General features: G+C 34.2%; 3 protein-coding genes across 3 annotated transcripts; 2 read left to right on the top strand and 1 right to left on the bottom strand.

Annotated features, from left to right (window-relative positions):
- Positions 1 to 247: 247 nt before the first annotated feature.
- Positions 248 to 1842, top strand: LOC149736515 (uncharacterized). Its single transcript, XM_089876751.1, has 4 exons — positions 248 to 581; positions 641 to 782; positions 846 to 931; positions 1236 to 1842. Exons 1-4 carry the CDS (start codon positions 437 to 439, stop codon positions 1628 to 1630), a joined length of 768 nt encoding a protein of 255 aa, XP_089732877.1. The 5' UTR covers positions 248 to 436; the 3' UTR covers positions 1631 to 1842.
- Positions 1843 to 2098: 256 nt separating this feature from the next.
- On the bottom strand, positions 2099 to 20758 carry LOC149736513 (nuclear pore complex protein Nup133-like). Its single transcript, XM_089876697.1, has 25 exons — positions 20578 to 20758; positions 19526 to 19668; positions 18867 to 18970; positions 18083 to 18319; positions 17319 to 17378; positions 16832 to 16936; positions 16148 to 16321; positions 15674 to 15862; positions 15108 to 15273; positions 14308 to 14459; positions 11765 to 11902; positions 11420 to 11561; positions 10875 to 10978; positions 10235 to 10367; positions 8560 to 8654; positions 8157 to 8279; positions 7453 to 7587; positions 6631 to 6844; positions 5831 to 5964; positions 5332 to 5485; positions 4511 to 4660; positions 3906 to 4024; positions 3427 to 3519; positions 3128 to 3278; positions 2099 to 2911 (listed from the first exon to the last, which is right to left on the bottom strand). Exons 1-25 carry the CDS (start codon positions 20724 to 20726, stop codon positions 2769 to 2771), a joined length of 3507 nt encoding a protein of 1168 aa, XP_089732823.1. The 5' UTR covers positions 20727 to 20758; the 3' UTR covers positions 2099 to 2768.
- LOC149736514 (uncharacterized) lies at positions 12621 to 14273 on the top strand. Its single transcript, XM_089876757.1, has 2 exons — positions 12621 to 12795; positions 13335 to 14273. Exons 1-2 carry the CDS (start codon positions 12724 to 12726, stop codon positions 13893 to 13895), a joined length of 633 nt encoding a protein of 210 aa, XP_089732883.1. The 5' UTR covers positions 12621 to 12723; the 3' UTR covers positions 13896 to 14273.
- Positions 20759 to 20777: the final 19 nt, after the last annotated feature.

Here is a 20777-nt window from a genome sequence, read left to right as displayed (position 1 = left end):
AAGTCTAAACTATTGCATCAGTAGGGGGTGGTCACAAATGTAGTTACTCTCTACGCGTACTTGATGTCTGTACCTCGTCTAAACGAACGATTGACTAGCACTCAACTCAACAGATTATTGACTCCTTTATTGACAACACAACGATGAAGTGAAATATTAAGTTCTTTTCAATGCATGGCCCGGGAAACACAGACAAGTTTAATTGGCTGTTGGGTTACTGAGGTGGTATATGGTTGGACCACGCGACTTTTCTGGGCACTATTTGACAGCATACGTAACGCCTCGGGATATAAATACTCTATTTGATTCATTGCAATTGTATATTTGACGTTCAACTTTAGCTGGAAGAGAGCATAGCCCGTTATTACTTTTAAATTATCTTTCCTCCAAACAACAGTATCTGTTTTCAAGTGAAATTTTGGAAGTACGTCTGAAAATGCATGTGCCTAAAATTGCTCTGTTCGATATTGGTAGAACATTAACGACCGCGGTGCACACGGTTCCAGAAATATTATATCTTCAAGACAAGCTTTCGAAATGGCTGGGTTCGCCAATCGATCTAAAATCAAAACAGCTATCAGGTCTAAAAAGTAATTAAAAAGAAAATGAATGCATCGAATTCAATCATATGACTTTTAAGGTTGCACAGCCAGAACGCTAGTTCGGGAAATATTAGACGCAAACGGAGTTACTGCGTCAATGTACAAAGAAAACAAAGTCGCATTAGATCGACTTATGCAAGATTATCTTGGTCATATTGTAGCAGGAGCTCGGGACAAAAAGTAAAGGATATTATTTCTCTTAAAATGTAATTTCCGTATAAAACAGTAATTTACTTTTATAAGGTACCAGTGGAAAGCGTTACCTGGAACTAAAAAACTGCTCGAAACTTTATCGAAGATGGAAAACGTTAAACTTGCACTGGTTACAGGTAATTACTATTTCGAACATAAACGTATATTTCTTCTTTGAATGCATGTAACTTGTTTTTATCTTCGCGTAGAGAATAAACGACAGTCATTATAACACGGGTGTTTTTATTTCATATACTCCGTGTCTGCTTGTCCAAGTATGTAACTTTGTGGACTGTTTTTATTTGTATGGCTGACAACTTAGACAACCATTACGGTCACAATAGTACCATCGATGTGCCTTGAACCAGTAACCTCGTTGTTAAAGGCAAGCGCGCTAGCCACTGTGCCACGGCACCCGGATACTTAAATGCATATTCTTAGGAAACTCTATAGAAACAGCATTGTCGAAACTGAGAAGTTCTGGAATAGACGAAACCCTTTTCATGGAAAATGGTACGGGCAATCTGCTAGGAGCTTTTGGCTGTGACCCACACGAAGAACGTGGAGACTTGGTGAAACTTGCTGCTGATAGAATCGGCAAGATCCTGCCTGGAAAACCGGAATTATCCGGTTCGGACTTGGTGGTGATTGGAGACACGCTAAATGATATCAAATGTGCACACGACAACCAGGTACCATGTATTGCGGTTACTACTGGAATATTCCAAGCAACTGAACTGGAAGATGCTGAAGTTGTACTAGAAAATGGATTTTCTAACGTAGCTGACAGCATCAAAGCGATCGTGGATGTGAAATATGGACAAAAATCAGTTTAATTAGACAAAGGCCTGAAATATGCGTTCCCTATGCTGTTCATACGGCACGCATAATACAGTAGGATGGGGGAAGATGGGACACTTTTTAACTCTATTTTCTCGTCCCATTTAGTAGTATACAAAGAACATTCAAAGAAATATGAAACTATGTCCTTGTGACTCTTATAGACCGTTGTTAATTGTTTAAAACACGATCAGGATATTATTTGCTAAAGATGTCCCATCACCCCCCACCCTACTATATAAACTAAGGATTTAGCATCCATTATTGGTAACCGTATACCCATTCCGAAAAATAAAGAATATAAATCAATAAAAAGTTGTTTATTAAAAGCGCACTATTATAAAAAAATCGCACGTGTTATAAACGTAGTCAACTTTTCCTATCGGCTATATTGTATGAAATAATAATTATGTCCATTACAAAATGTTCATAACTATGCCTCTTACTTGCATGACAAAAACCGGTGGCTTGAAAATTGTTCAGTTTTATTTACGCTGATAGCCGAAGGTTTGTTACAGGAACTTTAAGTGTTGGCCCTACTTCTTTGTAGAGAATGATAAAGACTGTATTAGAAATGACGATGCGACAGATTTTAAGGTACGTAACTGACCCGTATCTGTTTTATAGAGGGTGTGCGCAAGACTGTGCCTAGCAGTGCTCGTTATTGGCAGTGTGAAAGCAAAATACAATATATATAGTAGTGTGGGAAGGTGGGACACCTTTTTAATCTATTTTATCGTCCCTTTTTGTAGTAAACATAGGAAATTGAAAGAATCGTAAAACCTCTCACGAGTCACGACTCCCGGGGACCGTTGTTACTTGTTTAAAACGATATTTGGATAATATGTGCTAAAACTGTCCCATCCTCCCCCACCCTACTATATGGTACTGCGGGATAAGATGAAATATTGTTAGCACGTAAAACCCATATCTCCTGATCGTGTTTTTAACAATTAACAACGCTCATTTAGAGCCGCGAGGGTACGAGCACAGAACTGTGAAAAAAATTAGTTTACTACCAAATGTGACGAGAAAATGAAACAAAAACATATCCCATCTTACCCCACTCCACTATACACACGCAGGGTATATCAAAACCATACCAGATTACAAAAAATAGATAAATGGGCCATTTTACGAAGCGGCAAGCAAAGTCCGCTGAACACGTTCAAAACTGGCACGGAGTAAATATTCGAATTTCGAGCTTTTACGGAGTTCTTTTAGCTCGTCACAAGATAGTAATTCATCGACTTCGGGTACTATCTCACCCAACAGACCTAATCAAGGAAAACATTAATTAACCGTTAAATAAATGAGTATAACATGCTGTATCCGAGCATAGCGGGAAAATGACATTAGCCCACAACAGTACAGCAGAAACAAGCATTGAACCCATTTTAACATATAGGTATTTACACTAGATGTTAAAAAAGTTGTTCTTTTAGGAAAAAAACAGCCGCTGTTTGGCAATGTCTCATTTTTTTATAACAAACCTGAGGTATGGGCGAGTTGTAAGGTCTTAAACAATACAGTGTGGCTGCACGATTCAAATGGGTCCATTGTCACGTCTATGTCTGCCCACCTGTCCTTTAATATAGCTCGACACCAGACTATCAGTTTCCATTTCTCAACATCATATTCCATCTATTAAGTAACATTAAGCAAACATTAAATGAATGTAACTTACTTTATCCTTGCATGGCTGGAAAACGACAGTCGTTAAACACAGGTGTTCTGTTACATACACCTTGTGCCAACTTATAAATAAACTGCATGTAATAAACCATATTACCTCTTCATCTGTATCACTGAGGTATCTAAGCAGTTCAAAAGCTTTCTTGAAATCAACCTCATTTGCATTCTGGTTCACATCGCCAATATATAACTGCAGATATATAAGAAATAAGTGTCAAAAAATGCAACTTTTTTATTCTTAGTGGGAAGCAACCAACATTATAAAACGAGAGTTCTGTTTCATACACCTCATACTTGCTTACAAGGTATGTAACTTTGTAGGTCATTTTTCTTAGCATTTTTGTATATGACAACAAATAATGACCACTGGGTTGGAGAAATTAAGTGTCCTGTCTAAAGACACACTCCAAATGGTGGCCGCATCAAGCTTTGAACCCAGTATCTCTTGGTTACCAGGCACTCACTTAATGTGGCATGGCGTCAGTATAATGTGTGAAATGGCTGTACTTTTGCCAGAGATTTTGGTCTGCTATTATTTTAAGTTTAAAGGGTAGAATAATTACAAAAGGTATGAACCTGTATAAGTTTGGTAGGTGGGTATACAGGCATAGTGTCAATGGTTGTCTGCATGCTCTCTAGCACCACTGCTGGTAAAGTTTCTTGGTATTGGACTAACTCTTGCTGTTGTGAAAATTCTAGAAAATAACAAAAATTTAGTTGTAGACATTCTTTTTTAGGGGATATTGTATTAAAGTGGTAGGAAAAGTAATATTCTGTGCATTTTATATTTAAATCCAACACACAACTGTTTGCAGCTAAACTAGCAAATTATTATATGTATAGTACTGTAGAGTAAGTTAGAGGCAGTTAACCAATAATTTTCCATATTTTCAAATCGTATTTTTAAAAGTTAACATTGTTCTGTTGGGTTATGATATGGTTATATATTCTGTCGTTATGATATGGTTATATATTGTGTACACATTCTTTGTGCATTAGCAAATAAAATGGTTAAAAAGAGTGAAAAATGGTCTTAACAAGATAAAAAGATGGGAGAGGGAGAAATCTAGATTTAATCAAAATTTGAGTCCGAGTTTGGCAAGAGTTAAAAAGCAGTTTACATTACTGCTATGCTGAAATTTAAATTACTCTAAAATAATTATTTTCACATTAAGTCGTACCTTCAATTTTTTCTTTGATCTTTGTTTCAGGTTGGTCTGAAAACACAGCAGCAAGTTTTCCAAGGCTAAGGTAAGTTTTCTTGGCAGCACATAAGTCTTCTTCTAAAGATGCAAGGTGCTGTAGTGTCTCCTGAGCACTTGTGTAATTGTCTGCAACAATTAGGGTAATAAATGTATGGATGGAACTTACTTTATCCTTATGTGGCCATAAAACTACAGTTGTTATAACATGAGTGCTCTGTTTCATACACCTCGTGTCAGCTTGCGAGTTACCATGTATGTTACTAGGCAATTATTTTTTTGAATTTTTTTCATTTTTATTATGTATATCTGATTACTCGGACAACCCATTAGTGACCACTGGGTTGGAGCAATTGCTGTTACATGTTTTGCCCAAGGACACATACGCCCACAAGCGCTAACCACTTTGTCATTGCGCTGGACAAAAATATTTGTCCTCAAACTACGCATCATTTAAATATATATACATGCATCATTGAAGGAATTATTCACTACGATGTTTTTATATGAAGAAAAATATTTTAAACAAAAAACTGGACACAAATGAACGGATAGAGAAAACTATTGGTGGCATTTTGAGTGATTTTGGAATATTAATAAACTTTATAAGGTTTATGAACCCTATCACTATTAGCATTAACATTCAATCTCAACCATATAGCATAGAAAAAGTCTATTTCACACTTAAACAATGCAAAGTATGAGCCTTATGAATAGGAAGTTGTACCTATATGGAAGTAAATGATAAAATTAAATTTAATTTTTTTTTCTTTTTTTTAAATCTTTTTTTAAAATTTTACCTGACTGAATTTGGTGCATCCACGCTAGTTTTGGATGAGAATTAAGAAACTTAGTTAGTTGTTGGTTTTGTATTGGAGAGTTTTCACAACATGATAAAAGTTTTTCGTATTCTTTGCGCTCTATATACCATTTGAAAAGGAATTCTGAAAACCCCTGAAAGATAATTTAAAAAGCATTAGTACTTAGACAAAAGTAAAATAGTTTAATAAAAAAAATATATATTTTTATAGGAATTAGTATTTTTAGAACTTTATGATTATTAATTCTAATATAGGAAAATCCAAAAATTACTTATCAGTAGCCTTAAGTAATATAACCAGCAAGAAACATAGATAGTAATAGCTGTGTTACATGCTGGTTAGGTTCTTTATTTGTCTCTACGATTACGGTAGTGAAGATTTAAATATACAAAAAAACAGGATATAGCAACAAATCAAAATTGGTGCTTCCACACAGAAACCAAACACTTAAACAACAGAATTTGACTCAGGAATTCACCTGGTCCATGAATTTCTTCATATACGCCATTAATCTTTCATTCCCACCAGATTCCTCACACACTTGAATAAGAATATCAAAATCCTCATATTTTTCAGCAAGAGCAGCAGCTTTGTCGAGTTGCCCAATTTCAACTAAATTAAAAGTTTGATTATTAAAAAAACAAAGATAAATGATCTAAAAGTCAATATTAGAGTTGTGTTGATGTTGTAAAAGCTTGGGTTCGCCGAGCGCTAAGCTTCAGGGTAAAGCTCTGAACTGGATGGGATCCCCTTTAGCACATAATATCCAAATATCTTTATTGTGTTTTAAACAATCAATAACAGTAAATGGGAGTCGTGAGGATACGGTTTTATAATTCTTTAAATATTCTTTGTTTACTACCAAATAGGAAGAGAAAATAGAATAAAAAGGTGTCCCACCTTTACCCCGCCTACTATATAACATTATCAAGAAGAAAACATTGAGTCGAAAAGCGTCCCTAATCAAAATCATTCAGAACATATGTTTTGAGCTTGGCACATTTCAAGTCAATATCAATTCATAGGGGTATATAAAACAGAAAACTTGTGTTAAAACAAATTCCTGCCCTACCCCATAAAGATAAATAACCACATGTTTTCATTAATTCCACGCACTGCTGTACAACGCTAATTTAACAAAAATCTCATTTATTTATGGTGGTACATGAAACAGAACACCCGTGTTAAAACAAATTCCTAATCAATAAGGACGAATAACTACATTCATTTTTAATTCACTTGCACTGCTGTACAATGCTACTCTAACAGAAAACTCACGTAAAGGTTTAATAAGCAAAGATCTGTGCCGGTCATGCTGAGATTTCACTTCCGCCCATCTTGATGATAAATCTTCTGACTTTGAGAGAGATTCAAGCTGCTCCTTGTACCCTTCCATTACTAGATCTGTGAGCACCACTAGGGACTGATAGAGAGCTGACCTCTGCTGGTTGTCGTTAGCATTGGGGATTCCTATTTCTATTGTGAGTTTGTGCTGAAAAAGTAAAAAAAGTTTCATTTTTTGTATATAGTTAAAACCTGAAATACAAGTGAATTAGGTGGGCTTTTGAGAACAAACAAAAAAGGTTTTAATTTCCATGCATTAAAATAAAACTGAAGAGAACTTGCATAGCATCAAAACACAATGACGAATTCTTAGCTTTTTTAACATTTTTACTTAAAAAGAATGTTAGCTCTCTTCTACTTGTATTACACCACTAAACAACCTAAGCTTGACCAAGACAATTAACAAGAACTAAATGAATGAAAAACTCGTAACGAAGCAAGGATAGTTCTTATTACAAAGGTTTCAAACACCACGTGCCAGCTCACCATTTACCACATATGTACCTTTGTAGGTGATTTTTTTTACAGATTTTTTTATTTTTTGTTCTTATCATTGGCTGACAATCTGGACAACCCATTAGTGACCACTGGGTTGAAGCAATTGGTGTTTAGTGTCTTTCCAAAGAATACGGCCACCATGGTCACAGGGACGAGCCTTGAGCCCATAACCTGTAAGTTATAGGCAGGCACCCTCACCAATTGTACCACTGTATGTGATAAATAACAAAAATAGTTTGTAAAAATGTTTTCACTTACTTGTTCAGATATGATGGTTCTAACACTCACTCTACTAGATCCTACAGTCCATGGAATGAATTCTTTTTTAGCCGCACTGTCTTCAAATGTAAGGGATTTTGTGCGTCGGTAATTTAAAGCACTTAACAGCATTGCCTAAGAAACATACCCAGTGAAAATCTCAGAAACTTATATATATATGTAAAAATAAAACATGGGATAAACAATAAATACAGTTGTCTCGATTTGAAATTAAATAGATATTTTCTGTGTGGTCTTACCTAAATTTTCACTTTTATAACAAACACAAGATACCAAACGTCCAAACCATTTTAATTTTTCAGTTATATCGTTATTTTCTATTTTGATATGTTTAGTTATCCACAGAGCAGCGCTTTTCAACGAATTCTATTTTGCGGGTAAATATTTTTGGGATTTTTAATTTTTTTGTATGGCTGACAAATTGACCAACCCAGGGACCACTAGGTTTGAGCAATTACCTTTAAGTGCCTTGCATACCCCCCAACAGTAGCAAGGGTGGGGTAAGATGGGACACCTTTGGCACATAATATTTAAATATCCTGATTGTGTTTTAAACATATAACAGCGGTCATCTTTGATTTTTTTGTTTACTACCAAATGCTATAAGAAAATAGAATGAAAAGGTGTCCCATGTTTCCCCACCCGACTATACAAAAAAAATACATCAAACTTGTTCCGTTTACCTCAAAAACTGCATTAACTCCCAAGATGATGGAAAATCGCTCATGAGAAGATAGAGAAGAATTGGACAGCGATTTGACCTCGGCTTCAATCAAATATTCAAGAATTTCTTCTATTTTTGAAACCTGAATAAAAGAAACTCATTTAAAATTTTGTTTGTAGATTTAAAAAATATTTTTTGTGTAAATCAACAATTCTATTGTGGTTTGTGATTTGAACTTCAAAAATCGAGGAAAAATTGGTTAAAGTAAACATGACAAGTTAGAAACAATTGGAAATTAAAAAAAATGTACTATTTTTAAGACAAGTATCCTACTCCTAGTTATAAAGTTTAAAATATTTTAATTCATTATGCCTGTTGTATGAGCGTATAACTGTTACAACATTTAACTGCACAAAACATACTTCTCGATAGAAATAATCCTTAGCAGTGAGTCCTCCATGTGTGGCAGTAGTACCTCTAGCATCAAGCACTTTTCTAACAGCAGCGTCCACAATACCTACGGTTTAGTTTTAAAGAAAAAAAATTAAAGAATGAGTGAATAACTTGCTTTAAATTTTTGTGGCCGGAAAACACAGTCGTTATAACACAGATGTTTTGTATAATGCACCTCGTGATAGTTTACGAGTGTCTTACGGTGACTAGTTTTGAACCAGTAACCTTTTGGTTATAGTCTAGCTTGCTAACCACTGTACTATGCCGCTGGTTAAAAGAAAAAATTTACGCTCCGGCGAGAACATGCATTACCAATTAAATCTACGTTTTAATAAGTATTTCTAATAGGAAATACACTATAAAAAACAAACATGAAAGCTATCCATTATTTAGAAAGGCAAATCTGTAGTTTAGGTTTTTAGAATTTACCATAAAAAATGTTACAATTAAAGCTGTTTTTTAATCTTTGAATTTAACAAAAAAATTATTAAATCTGTTGCATTGATCTTAAATTTAATACAAGCTTAACCTGTTGTAAAGGTTTTCAAAAATAAATAAAACCATCTTTTGGACCTATTGCTTTACACAAACATTGGAGTAATTTCTCAATATATCATATCCGTAAAATACTTGGAAAATTTAAAATCTATGTTAATCAAATTAAGTAAGCTTTTACAAGAAGATGGTATTTCAAGTAAATTTAAAAAAATATCCATTGTGCTACACATATGGGGGCTACCAAAACAATGGTTTTACTATTAATAATGTTGTTTCTAAACTAAACAGTAAATAGATTTTTACTAGCATTTGAAGACGTCACAGTAACTTGTTTTTCATAAATAAAAAGACGTTAACCTAAACCTAAAATAGGTTTAACAACCATTTAAGTACGTATAGCAGGAAGCCTTTATTTTTCATGACGTAGGATACTCGCATATATTACAGAATATAATATATAGTGATTCAAATTTCGGATTTTATTATTTTTTTCTATTTCTATCACTTTTTTTCTAACATTTAGCAAAATGTTAGAGCTATGGACCAAGTAACTTTTTGCATGCAAAAACAAATTTTCTGTACTCAGAAAACAAATTTTCTAAAGACAAAAACATTTTTTGTTTACAAAAATAAGAAATGAAACTTAAAAGAAAATAAACTTGTGTAAAAATTAATGAGCTAGGGCAGATAACATAATTTGCCTTGGTCTGCACAAAGCACAAATCTTGAATGATTGAATGTAACTATACAGTTGTCTCGGTTTTGAAATTAAATAGATATTTTCTGTGTGGTCTTACCTAAACTTTCACTTTTATAACAAACACAAGATACCAAACGTCCAAACCATTTTCGCTCATGAGTAACTTACTTTATCCTTACGTGGCCGGAAAATGTTGTTTTAACAGGAATGTTCATACACCTTGGGCCAGCTTACGAGTAACCATGTATGTTACTTTGTGGGTGAATATTTGTTGGGTATTTTTTCATTTTATTTGTATGGCTGATAATTTGGAAAACCCATTACTGACCACAATGGCAGCAACAAAAAGCCTTGAACCTATTACCTCTGGGTTACAGGCAGGCTAATCAACTGCGTTATGGCTGCGGCCAACCTTGTATGTTAATTTATACCAAATAATAGCCTACCCTGGTGACTTGAATGTTTCTGCAGCAAGTTATTGGCAGCGCACAGTTTTTCTGAGTGTTCACTCAGCAACCAACGTGTGGAGTTACGTCTTTGTCCATGGGATATAGTGGTTAGGCGATGCCATATCCCAACCTGGTGGAAAGAAGTAAAAAATTTAAAAAGGGAAAACGATTGTAAAGAATCTAACTTATTTATCCTTGCATGGTGGGGCAAAGACAGAGTAAATAAAATTGATTAGTTTTTAGTCTTTTCAGAATTTTTTTTAGTTTTTTTTATATTTATATATATATTTTAGGGTTTTTTCCTTTTTTATTTTTAAAACTAACAATGATAGTAATTTTGTTTACTAGCAGGTTTGGTTAAAGCATAATGCTGCTAACACTTGCAGTAGTATGTCAGTACACATTGCTAAATTAAAAAAAGGAAACACTAAGCAGTTTTTTTAAAACAAAAAAACACTCTAAAATAAGCATCCAATAAGCCTTTTTCAAACTTTTAAGAGAAGTTTAAAAAAACACCACCCCAAACAAAACTCCAAAAAAACATTGAAAGCCCTCCAAAATAGAAATCACTTAAGACTTTTTAAACAGTTTACAAAAACACAAATGCATAAAAAACCACAATAATAAAATTTTTTACCTCAGATAAAAATTTCAAGAACATAGAATGAGCATTTTGTTTGTCCTGCAACTGGTGGATTAGAATCACAGAGCCGGCAGATCCTCTGTATTCAGATGCAGCACCTTTTGTGTTAAAAACAAGAGATAAAAGCAAGGCATACTTTAGGCCAAAATAAAATATAGATAATTTTGAGTTAGTTAGTGATTGTAAAACAATAGAAAAACAAAAACTATTCTTTTCAACTAAGGCTAGTAAACAAATTTTGTTCCCATAAAGGAGAACTGCAGAGAATGTTTTTACCTTTTACAAAAAATCTGGGGGGACATTGTTAAAATGCAGTGACATACCTGTCAAGCAGGAACCTTATACATCATTTTGGTTAATGCAGTTTACTTTAGCTATGCTCATTTATGTAGACACATAACAGCAAGGTAAAATCTGTTTTTAAGTGTAAAACTGTGGTGCTAAAACAAATGATGTCATGCCTGTTTCAAAAACTGGAAAAAAAATGTCACTGCTAATTATTTGATGGAAACCTATAACACGAGGTATAGGCAATTTACCTGATACAGATTCCGCCCATCTTGGATCCGAGGCAGGATAATCATCTAATAGATCAGTGCTCACCACTGCGACAGCTTCATCCAGGAGGTGATTTGACTTCTCTTCTGGGAAGACTTCGTCTACTAAAGATTGTGCTTGTCTCTGTTTTAAAGATATTGTTTTAAAATGAAATGAAATTTTTTATGTTTTATTGTGATGTTGATTGTTGTAACTTGTAACTTGCTTTATTATTGCATGCATGGGAAAACGACACTTATTTGCATGGGAAAACGTTATTTAGGCAACTTATTTGCATGGGAAAACGTCATTTAGGCAACTTTTATTTGAGGTAATTTTTTACTCACAAGGTTATTTCGACAAAAGTAGAGAAAAGCAGCTTGTAGCTTTTGAGCAGTGTTGCCACTGGTTTCCAAATGCTCCATTCTTGCTTGGGTCATCACTGGTGTGCCCGGTATGCTGTTCAAGGAGTTATCCAGAGATGGCTAAAAAAAGCCCAAAAATTGTTGTTTTTGTCATTAAAGGAGTGAATATTCTACATAAGTAACATAATCTGTGCAATAAATTTATTTTGTCACTTTTACGACACAATGTATGTCATTGCCAACTTAAACATCATTCTGGGGGTACTTACAAAATAACAAACCTAAGTGGTGAACAAAAAACATTCTTGGCCTATATAACACTCTAATAAAAAGACTTTTTATTCAGACTTTTATTTTCTTGCTAAGCGAGAAGCTACCAAGGGTATAGGTTTATCCCACAGGGGACGAGTGATTCATGGTTAAATGGCACAAGTAGGTGGCCGACTTATTGTGACAACCATATTGGTTTCACGTTTGCCAGTAAATGAGAAAATTTGGCCAGCATAAATTAGTATTGAGAATTGTTCAATTAATTTTAGCAATTTTTTATTCAAATTCCTAAGAATGAGTTGTAGTTTAGAATAACAGAAAATGAGCGAAAAATGAGTTAGTTTTCCGTTTGTGTTGAGCCGATTTTCACACAGAAAATGTGGCTTATGTATTAACATTTACTTATGTACTTAAATTTACAGCTTTGTTTTTGTTGTTTTTGCATAAATGTTACTTAATACCCAATACCATATTACCAGAAAGTGTACTCTTGCAAAAAGCAAAGGATTTCTGTTTTAATATCCCTACAAAAACAACAAGGGACAAAATTAATTTTGATATAGTTTTTACTTACAGGTCCAATTACAAGAAGCGAATTACAAACAGGTAGTGCATTTTATTGTATCCGAATTCCTAAACCCACTATACTGGTCCAGTCTCAGTTGTACAACATGGGAAACATAAACTGCATCAGTAGTACAAACTTGTGGAAGAAACAACCACTACAAGACCAACAACTGAAGGTGAGAATAAGTTCAATGATTTTGAAAATCCTTTATACCGAGGTTGACAAAAGCTTGGATTGTTTAGCGATTTTATCACATATTGATAGAAAATATATAATATGAAGAATGTAACATCTTTAATCCCTGGGAAAACCACCGTCGTTAAACATGGGTGTTCTGTTTCATACACAGAGGGGATTTTTTTCATTTTTTATGTGGAGCTGATAACTTGGATTAGTGACCACTGGGTTCAAACAATTGCCGTTAAAGGATACATACGCCCCCCAATGGTTGCAGCAAAGAGTCTTGAACCCATTGGGTTGGAGGCAGGAGCGCTAACCAACTGTGCTACAGCGCCGAATATGGTATAACAATTCAGGCAAAAACAATTGATTTAGAAAGTATTTTCCTTAAGCAATGCTTTTATATTTACATTTACTAGGCTATGAACGATATCAATACATCTATAAACAATTTGTATGGATAAGAAGTTTAGTTGGCTAGTGTTTTATTAACCTATCTTTATATACAATAAATTGTATATATTTTTATTGTAGAGTTTGGCGTCGAACCTGCAGCACTCGGCCATGTTTTTGGGAGTTGTGCCTTTGGAGATTGAAATAAACAAAATCGATGAAATAATCACAACATTAAAACCTGGTTTCCAACAACCAGTTACTAATACAAAATCTATTTGTTGTGAAGTCGCGATCAAGCATGAACTTTTGCGTGAATGGCAAAGGACATGCAAGCGGCCAACTGCAGGACACCTTTATAAACTACTAACTAATGCTGGTTACTCTGTTACCAGTTATGGCAGTATCCTTAACTCTAATGAAGCAAGTGACAATACTGAAGTGGTTAAGTATGATGACTGTTCAAACTGCCTACCAAGGCAAAATGAATATGTTAAATACAAACCGTGGGAGTCACCTCTTTTAAATTTAGCTTCAAACAGAGTACAGCGTTACAAGTCAAGCATTAAAAAAAAAGAAAATCCTAGCGAAGCATCTAAAAAAAGGGAGAAGCCATGTTTTGCTACTAAAACAGTTACATTTTCATTAGAATCAAATGAAAATGAATTTATTAATGTTGCCGATGGATGCTCACAGACTTAATATTTGATGCTGAGAAATTAGCTCTTGTATTATCATATGCCTTAAAAATTGTGTTTGTAAAATTTTTTTGGGGGGGCAAAATTGTACTGTCTTGTTTACCGTACCGATTACAATATATATGATTACTGTGTCAATCGCAGAATACTCTGGCTCTGCTTGTTTGTATAGAAACTTGCCAGCAGGGTAAAGCTGTATTAGGTGTAAAACTGGGGTGCTAAAACATATAAAGTCACCCTGTTTCAAAAGTTGGCACCATGCACCCAAAACATTTCACCTATCGTTTTTAAAAAACAGCACATCCTAGGCGCTAAATTATGTAGTGCCTTGGCCCTTAAATTAGTATAATAAAAAAAATGTTATAAAATTATATATATATATATAAAAATTATGCAAAAAAAAGTTCAAAACTCACCATTGTAGAAGATAGAGAAGAGTTGAGGATTGAATCTTCCAGAGTAGGAGGGAGTTTGCTCTGGAGGGAAGAAGAGCAAGTGAGCAGAGCATTGAAGATGCTGAGGAAGATGTATCTTCCATCACACTGTCCGGCTCCAACAAGTTTATCACCTGGAGCAAGAAATTTATTTTATGAATTTTTTACCATTTTCTATTTGGTCTATTTTACCTTAGTAAAATAACATGTTTTTGATAAATTGGTTAATTGGCATTTTAAATTGAAAGAAAGCAATTAAAAACTAAAAGGGTAGTTTTATTTTATTCTAGGACGAGGTCCTACAAAGTGGCACACCATGGGACCTGGGATATATGCCAGTGTTTAGTATAGCAGTGATGTGATGAACCCATTGCTATTATTTAAGTAGGCCTTCACAATGCGCCATTTGGCTACCACAGTTACAGACACAACAGAGAGAAAAAACTGGTATTATCATTCTTTTAACATTGTCTAATGAAACAGGTCTGACTAATCTATTTTGCTAAAAAAAGTGTATTAATAAAACTAAAATCTCTACCTTTATTATCAAGATTGTAAATTGAATAACAAATAAAAGAAATGCAAAATACATTCTACTCTGTACAAAGGAGCGAAACTTAAAGTTTATTGTTTGTAACTTGTAAGGTTTACTGATTAATGCTGTATAGAAAATTTCGAAGGCCTGCATAACCTGCCACCCTGGTTTGGCACTAATGATTTTAATACGAGTCTGGCCTCGTTTTAGCTCGAGTTGCCCCGTTAACCCATAATAAATAACTCACCAGAGTTGCTGAAAGGAATTGTATCCTCCATTTTGCTTCTTCCATCTACAGTTAAACTTTTCAGGATAAGTTGCTCCCCACACCATATAGCTATGTGATCTATGAACCTTGATGAAGGATCCTCAATCACTAATTTGTAACTTGGGTAGTAGTGAGGGTCAGATACCTATGGTATAAAATAATTAAGCCTTCTATTTTTTGTGCTTGACTTGGTTTTTGATGCGGTGCACAGTGATTGACTGGTAAAAAAGTTATAACTTTTATAATTTTGGCTTTTTAAATTCTGCTTGGTATGACAGAATTCTGACAATGGTAGCAAAATTTTGAATGATATTTAAGTATTTTTCAGCAATTTTGAATTAACAAGTTTAATGCAACTTTTGCTTGCAATTAACTGTGTACTATTACAAAATGACTTACATTGTACCTTCAAAATAACTTGTTAAACAAGGATTTTCCAAAAAAAATTTTGTTAATTTTAATTTTAGTTTGTTTTTTTGATATATATTTAGACATAGCCTATTTAAAAAAAACAGTAGACACAGATTTTAATGAAATTAAATCACCTCTGCTACACTTGAATGCTCAATCATAACGATATCTACATCTTGTTTGCCTAGATCAGTGAAAACACACAAAGCAAATTTCACAGTTGATTCTGATTGAGAAAATCCAACCAGGCAAGTTACATGTTTTTTTCGTGACGCGCGCATGACATCTAGGGGCCAGATTTTCACACTGCTACTGCTGTTGTTCTGTTGTAAGGTGGGAATATTAACATAAAAAAAAAGTAGCCTAAAAGAAAAAAAATAGCCTTGGTAATGGTTTTAGGAATTGGAAATTATTCTATAAAAATCAAATGCATGAAATAGTAGTACTAAAACATTCGTTATTTGATAAAAATAAATTACAATTAAAAATAAATATACACAAATTCAGTATATTGTTAAGAAACAACAAAATTTGTTACATTCAAAATCAAGAAAAAAATCGGTACAATTTCATTTTGAATTAAAAAAATTTAATGAGTAAACTCTCACAGTTTTGAGTTTTGGTGCCAGAACTGCTTGCAAGTCCATTTCATTAACCATCTGCATTGTGGCTTGCTCTGTATTTCCTGCAGATACTTTCCACTGTTGCAGGGAGTTGCTTGTTAGAATAAGCATCTCAAACTCGCCAACAATCTTTGTTGGTTTGGTGAATGATTGGACTATCTGGAAAAATTAAAAATACGAAAATTTGAGTGTTTTTATGGTATATTTGTCTTTATTCAATATATTTGACATGTTTTACAATATTTGGCATGTTCGACAAGTTGTTTTTATGTGTTTTATTCAGTTGTTTTTATGGGTGTTCGAAGTATATGCCTATTCGACATATTTTAGATAATAATGCTATATTGCTATTAAAATAATAATCCTAAAAAACAGTGTTAAAATTATTGTTCCTTTTTAAATGAAGATTAACTGCTTGTATTCTATTGTACATAGGTGATAAGAGATATATGGTTGGCTAGAAAATGACCTAAAATGGGTAAACATGTTTATCAATAACCCATAAATGGTATATTTATTTTTTACTATGAGTGGTATTTCGTTTTTACTGTATGAAGTTTTGGTATGACATTAAAGGTTGTTACAGTTCGTGTAGTGCAACTTCTTTAAAAGAAAAAAATCCAAAATTCAAGTAAAAAAAATAGTTAAAAAATTTAGGTAAAAAATCACCTTGATAGATTCTTGTGAGGGAGTGAAGAAAAACGAAGATACTCGCCGACTAATTCCTGACATTAAACTTTTGGGAGTGTGGAGCTGGTGACAGATCAGATGGTTCTGAAATGAAAATAAATTCATAGCAAACATACAATTGCTCTCAAACTTTTTTGAAATGAATAACAAGTAGCGTGCTTTATCCTTGCATGGCTGGAAAACGACAGTAGTTATAACACGAGTGTTAATACAGCTCGTGCCAGCTTACGAGTTAAGTATTTTACTTTGTGGGTGATTGTTATTCTATGGGATTTTTTTTCATGTATGGCTGATAATTTGGAGTCTTTTGGACCCATTAGTGACCACTGGATTGGAGCAATGGCTGTTAAGTGTCTTGCCTATGGACACATACACCCATGATGGTAGCAGTGACGAGCCTTGAATTCATTGCCTCTGAGTTAAAGTGCAGGCGCACTAACCACTTTGTATGGGTACATTTCCCTACCTTTGTGGTCTGAAGCTGATAAACCGCACCAGTGGTAGTTGTCACCAAGAAACCATAAGGCTGAAATAGAAATAGGGTTTTAATGAGTATGTTTAAAGAAAAATCAGGGTAGGGTGCAAATGCCTAATCTCAGGTCACGGTCACGGTCACGTGGTCACGCAACGCTGTGGGCCCAGGACATCACCCACGCAGAAAAAAAAGTAGAAAATATCATTTTGAAAGGTAAATGCTACAATAATTACTGGCAGCACTGTACAATTTAGTACAAATCACTTTTTTTTCGAATAACACATTTGAGGTTATTACTAAAAAAAGTTCAACTTGCAAAATGGTGTTCTATATGGGTGAAATCCCACAACGAGGCATGCAATGTATCGAACCTGAGATGAGGGCCATAGTTAGTCCATTACCATGCATTTTTTACAGTTTAAACTTTATAATAAAGCTCAGATTCATGAATCAAAAGCTAACAAAATTTGAGAAGGCTAAAGTCACAAGGTCACTCTGTTCAAAAAGATGTTGACACCAGTAACACATAATTGTAATCATCCGAAAAACCCCACAAAGCTTAGGTTAATAGGTTATATACTCATAAATAAAACATGGAAAACATATATACAAAAAACAATGTTACCGAGTTTAAAGGGTACACAAACATACAACTTAAAGGGGACAACATATAGACAGCTTTGGAATTTTATAGGAGACTACAAAATGGTTTGAGAATTAATGATAGATTAACAAAGGCAATAAAAGTAAACTACCTGGATTGATGTAATATTGAAGCATGTTTCATTCTCCACAAAAGCCTCGTGTTTCAGTTCATTGCAATTACTTGTAGAAGTGAGTATGTTTGGCCAGTGTTGCACATGGAAATTGTTCGTAACAGCAAGAACTGAAACCGCAGCACTGTCTTCGTCCACGTCCAAACACACGTTGCTCGACGTGTGCATGAGGTCATCTTCAGGAGCAGGCAGACGTAACTCTTTGCACACTGTGGTCTGAAAGTGAGTTTTTATAGTTTGGTTAAAATTATTTTTTCAGTTCGGCTAAAAAAACATAAAATTTACAACACTTCAGTTAACAATTTGGACCTTACCAAAAGTGCCACACAACTGTCATGGATAAATAAATATGCATTAACTTTGACCCGCCGTGTACGTCTTCAAAATGTATGTTTTAAATTTTTTTTTCCATTGACATCCCAATGACATCAACAATAAATGAATTATTAATTATAGCAAGTGGCACATAGGCCCCAACTTTTGAAAAGTAAAGGTACCAATAAGTTTTAAAAGATAAAAGTGTATGCCAGCGAAAGCATAAACTTTTTTCTTGTCAAATTATTAGGGTTTATTTGGAAAATAGACTGATCATTTCACTATCACCACTGTATAGTGTTTATTTTAAGACAGGTTTGTAAGATAGGCTATTAAATTGTTTATACATATATACTGGGTACTCAGATTTATTTTCAGGGTGAATACACACACCTTGCATACCCATGTTAGGTGCCTATGAGGTGGCAGGATATGTTAAAGGACTCACCTTGACATACCCACTTGGTTTATGCGCCCACACAAACAGTTGCTGTTTGATGACTACAGTGGACCAACCATTTTCACCCAGTGAAGCAGAAATATCAGAAAAATCTGTAAAAAATCAATAAAACTAAAAATGATCTAATAGATAGGAATTAACTTAAAAAAAACCATAGCAGTTTTTAATAACAGTCCTAACTTTTACAAGCGAGGTTTGAAAAGTGACACGAAATTTATTAAACATTATGCAAAAAATTAATTCCCAATTAGTACAACATAGTAGAATGGAAAAGATGGGACACCTTTTCATTCTATTTTCTCAACTCATTTGGTAGTAAACAAAGAACATTAAAAGAATTATAAAACTGTATCCCCACGACTCCCACATACTGTTGTTATTTGTTTAAACATGATCAGAATATTTGGATATTATGAGCTAAAAGCCCCATCTTCCCCCACCCCACTATATATATAGTTTATTTCTAGTAGTTAAATTTAACCTTAGGTTTAATTATGCTAGCTAAAAAAGTCAGACTTTTAGTACAAGGCAGCTTTGGTTTCTAGCTTCTATTTATTTTTAAGGAATCATTAAAATTTAAAAAAAAATTGTCAGCATTATAGAAAATTTGTCATTATAAGAATATTTAAGAAAAAAGTTTGTTTTACCGTCTGCTTGTGTAATGGCTTCAGTAATTAGCACAGGTAATGAAGATGGGTAAGATTCAATGTTATGGTGAGTGGCATTGAATACAGAAGTCACAGTTGGGGATGATGATGATATAAGAGAAGTGCTCCCAACAGCTGGACTCCTACAATGGAAATGGAAAGTGAAACTTTGACTATAGAGTCAATAAAATATAAATATTTGTATATAGGGAAAGTGAATTAATGTAACAGGCTTTATTCTCGCTTGGCCAGTAAATGTTTTGTGCCCAAAGAAACATACGCCCAGAACGGTAAAAGCGAGTGGCCTTGAACCCATTGATTGGTTGAAGGTGCTAACTGCTGTGCCGCAGCACCGAAAGTGAAGTTCAGATCTCTCAAAGTATACAACTGTGCAAGTATAATTTGATAGGTAATGCACAAAGTCAGCACACAGTGCATTTGTGTCTTAGAAATGCATCTTTAGACACATATGTCTGGCACAGTGGTTGGTGTGCTCGCCTCTAGCCCAGAGGTTACCATTTAAGTATTGGCGCTGCTAACTATTGTGGAAGTTTGTGACCTTAGACCAGACACTTAAAGCAATGGTCAGCCGAGTGCTCTGTTATGGTCGCTAAACCACACTTAACAGCAATTGCTCCAACCCAGTGGTCACTAATGGGTTGTCCAAATTATCAGCAATATGTAAAAAATGAAAAGATTAAAAAAAAATCACCCACAAAGTAACATACATGGTAACTCGTGAGCTGGCACAAGGTGCACGCCCATCGTTTTCCGGCCAGGCGAAGATAAGGTAAGTTACATTCATTATACTATCAACCACGTGCTAAAACTTTTTTAAAAAAAAAGAACAACTAAAAAAAAAGAACAACACAAAAAAGATTTACCTACCAAGTTATCTGGTAACCCCAAAAAATTATGTCAACTTAAGAGTTACTAAAATACCTTTGTGGGTGGAAACAGGACGTCCTGCTCATGCTAGGATACCATAATATAAATAAAAATTGTATAAATAGGAAAAACTGCACAAATTTAATACGTAAATCCCAAAATACCTTCCGGCAAAAGATTTTCGTAGCAAAGATGTTCTGGAGGTTCCTGATGTCCTCAGGGATGAGTTGAGACGGGGAGTTGTGTTTAATGATATGTTGGATCTTCTTCCACTTGAAGATGGCCCAGTTCTCTTTCTGCTTGGAGTGAACATTTTGCTTACTTTTTTTCAAGACAAAACTGGTATCTTGAAAGGTGATAAATT

The sequence above is a fragment of the Ciona robusta genome, chromosome 4, assembly GCF_009617815.1.
Source record: "Ciona robusta chromosome 4, ASM961781v2".
NCBI classification, from domain to species: domain Eukaryota; kingdom Metazoa; phylum Chordata; class Ascidiacea; order Phlebobranchia; family Cionidae; genus Ciona; species Ciona robusta.
This window is presented reverse-complemented; position numbering and strand designations above follow the sequence as displayed.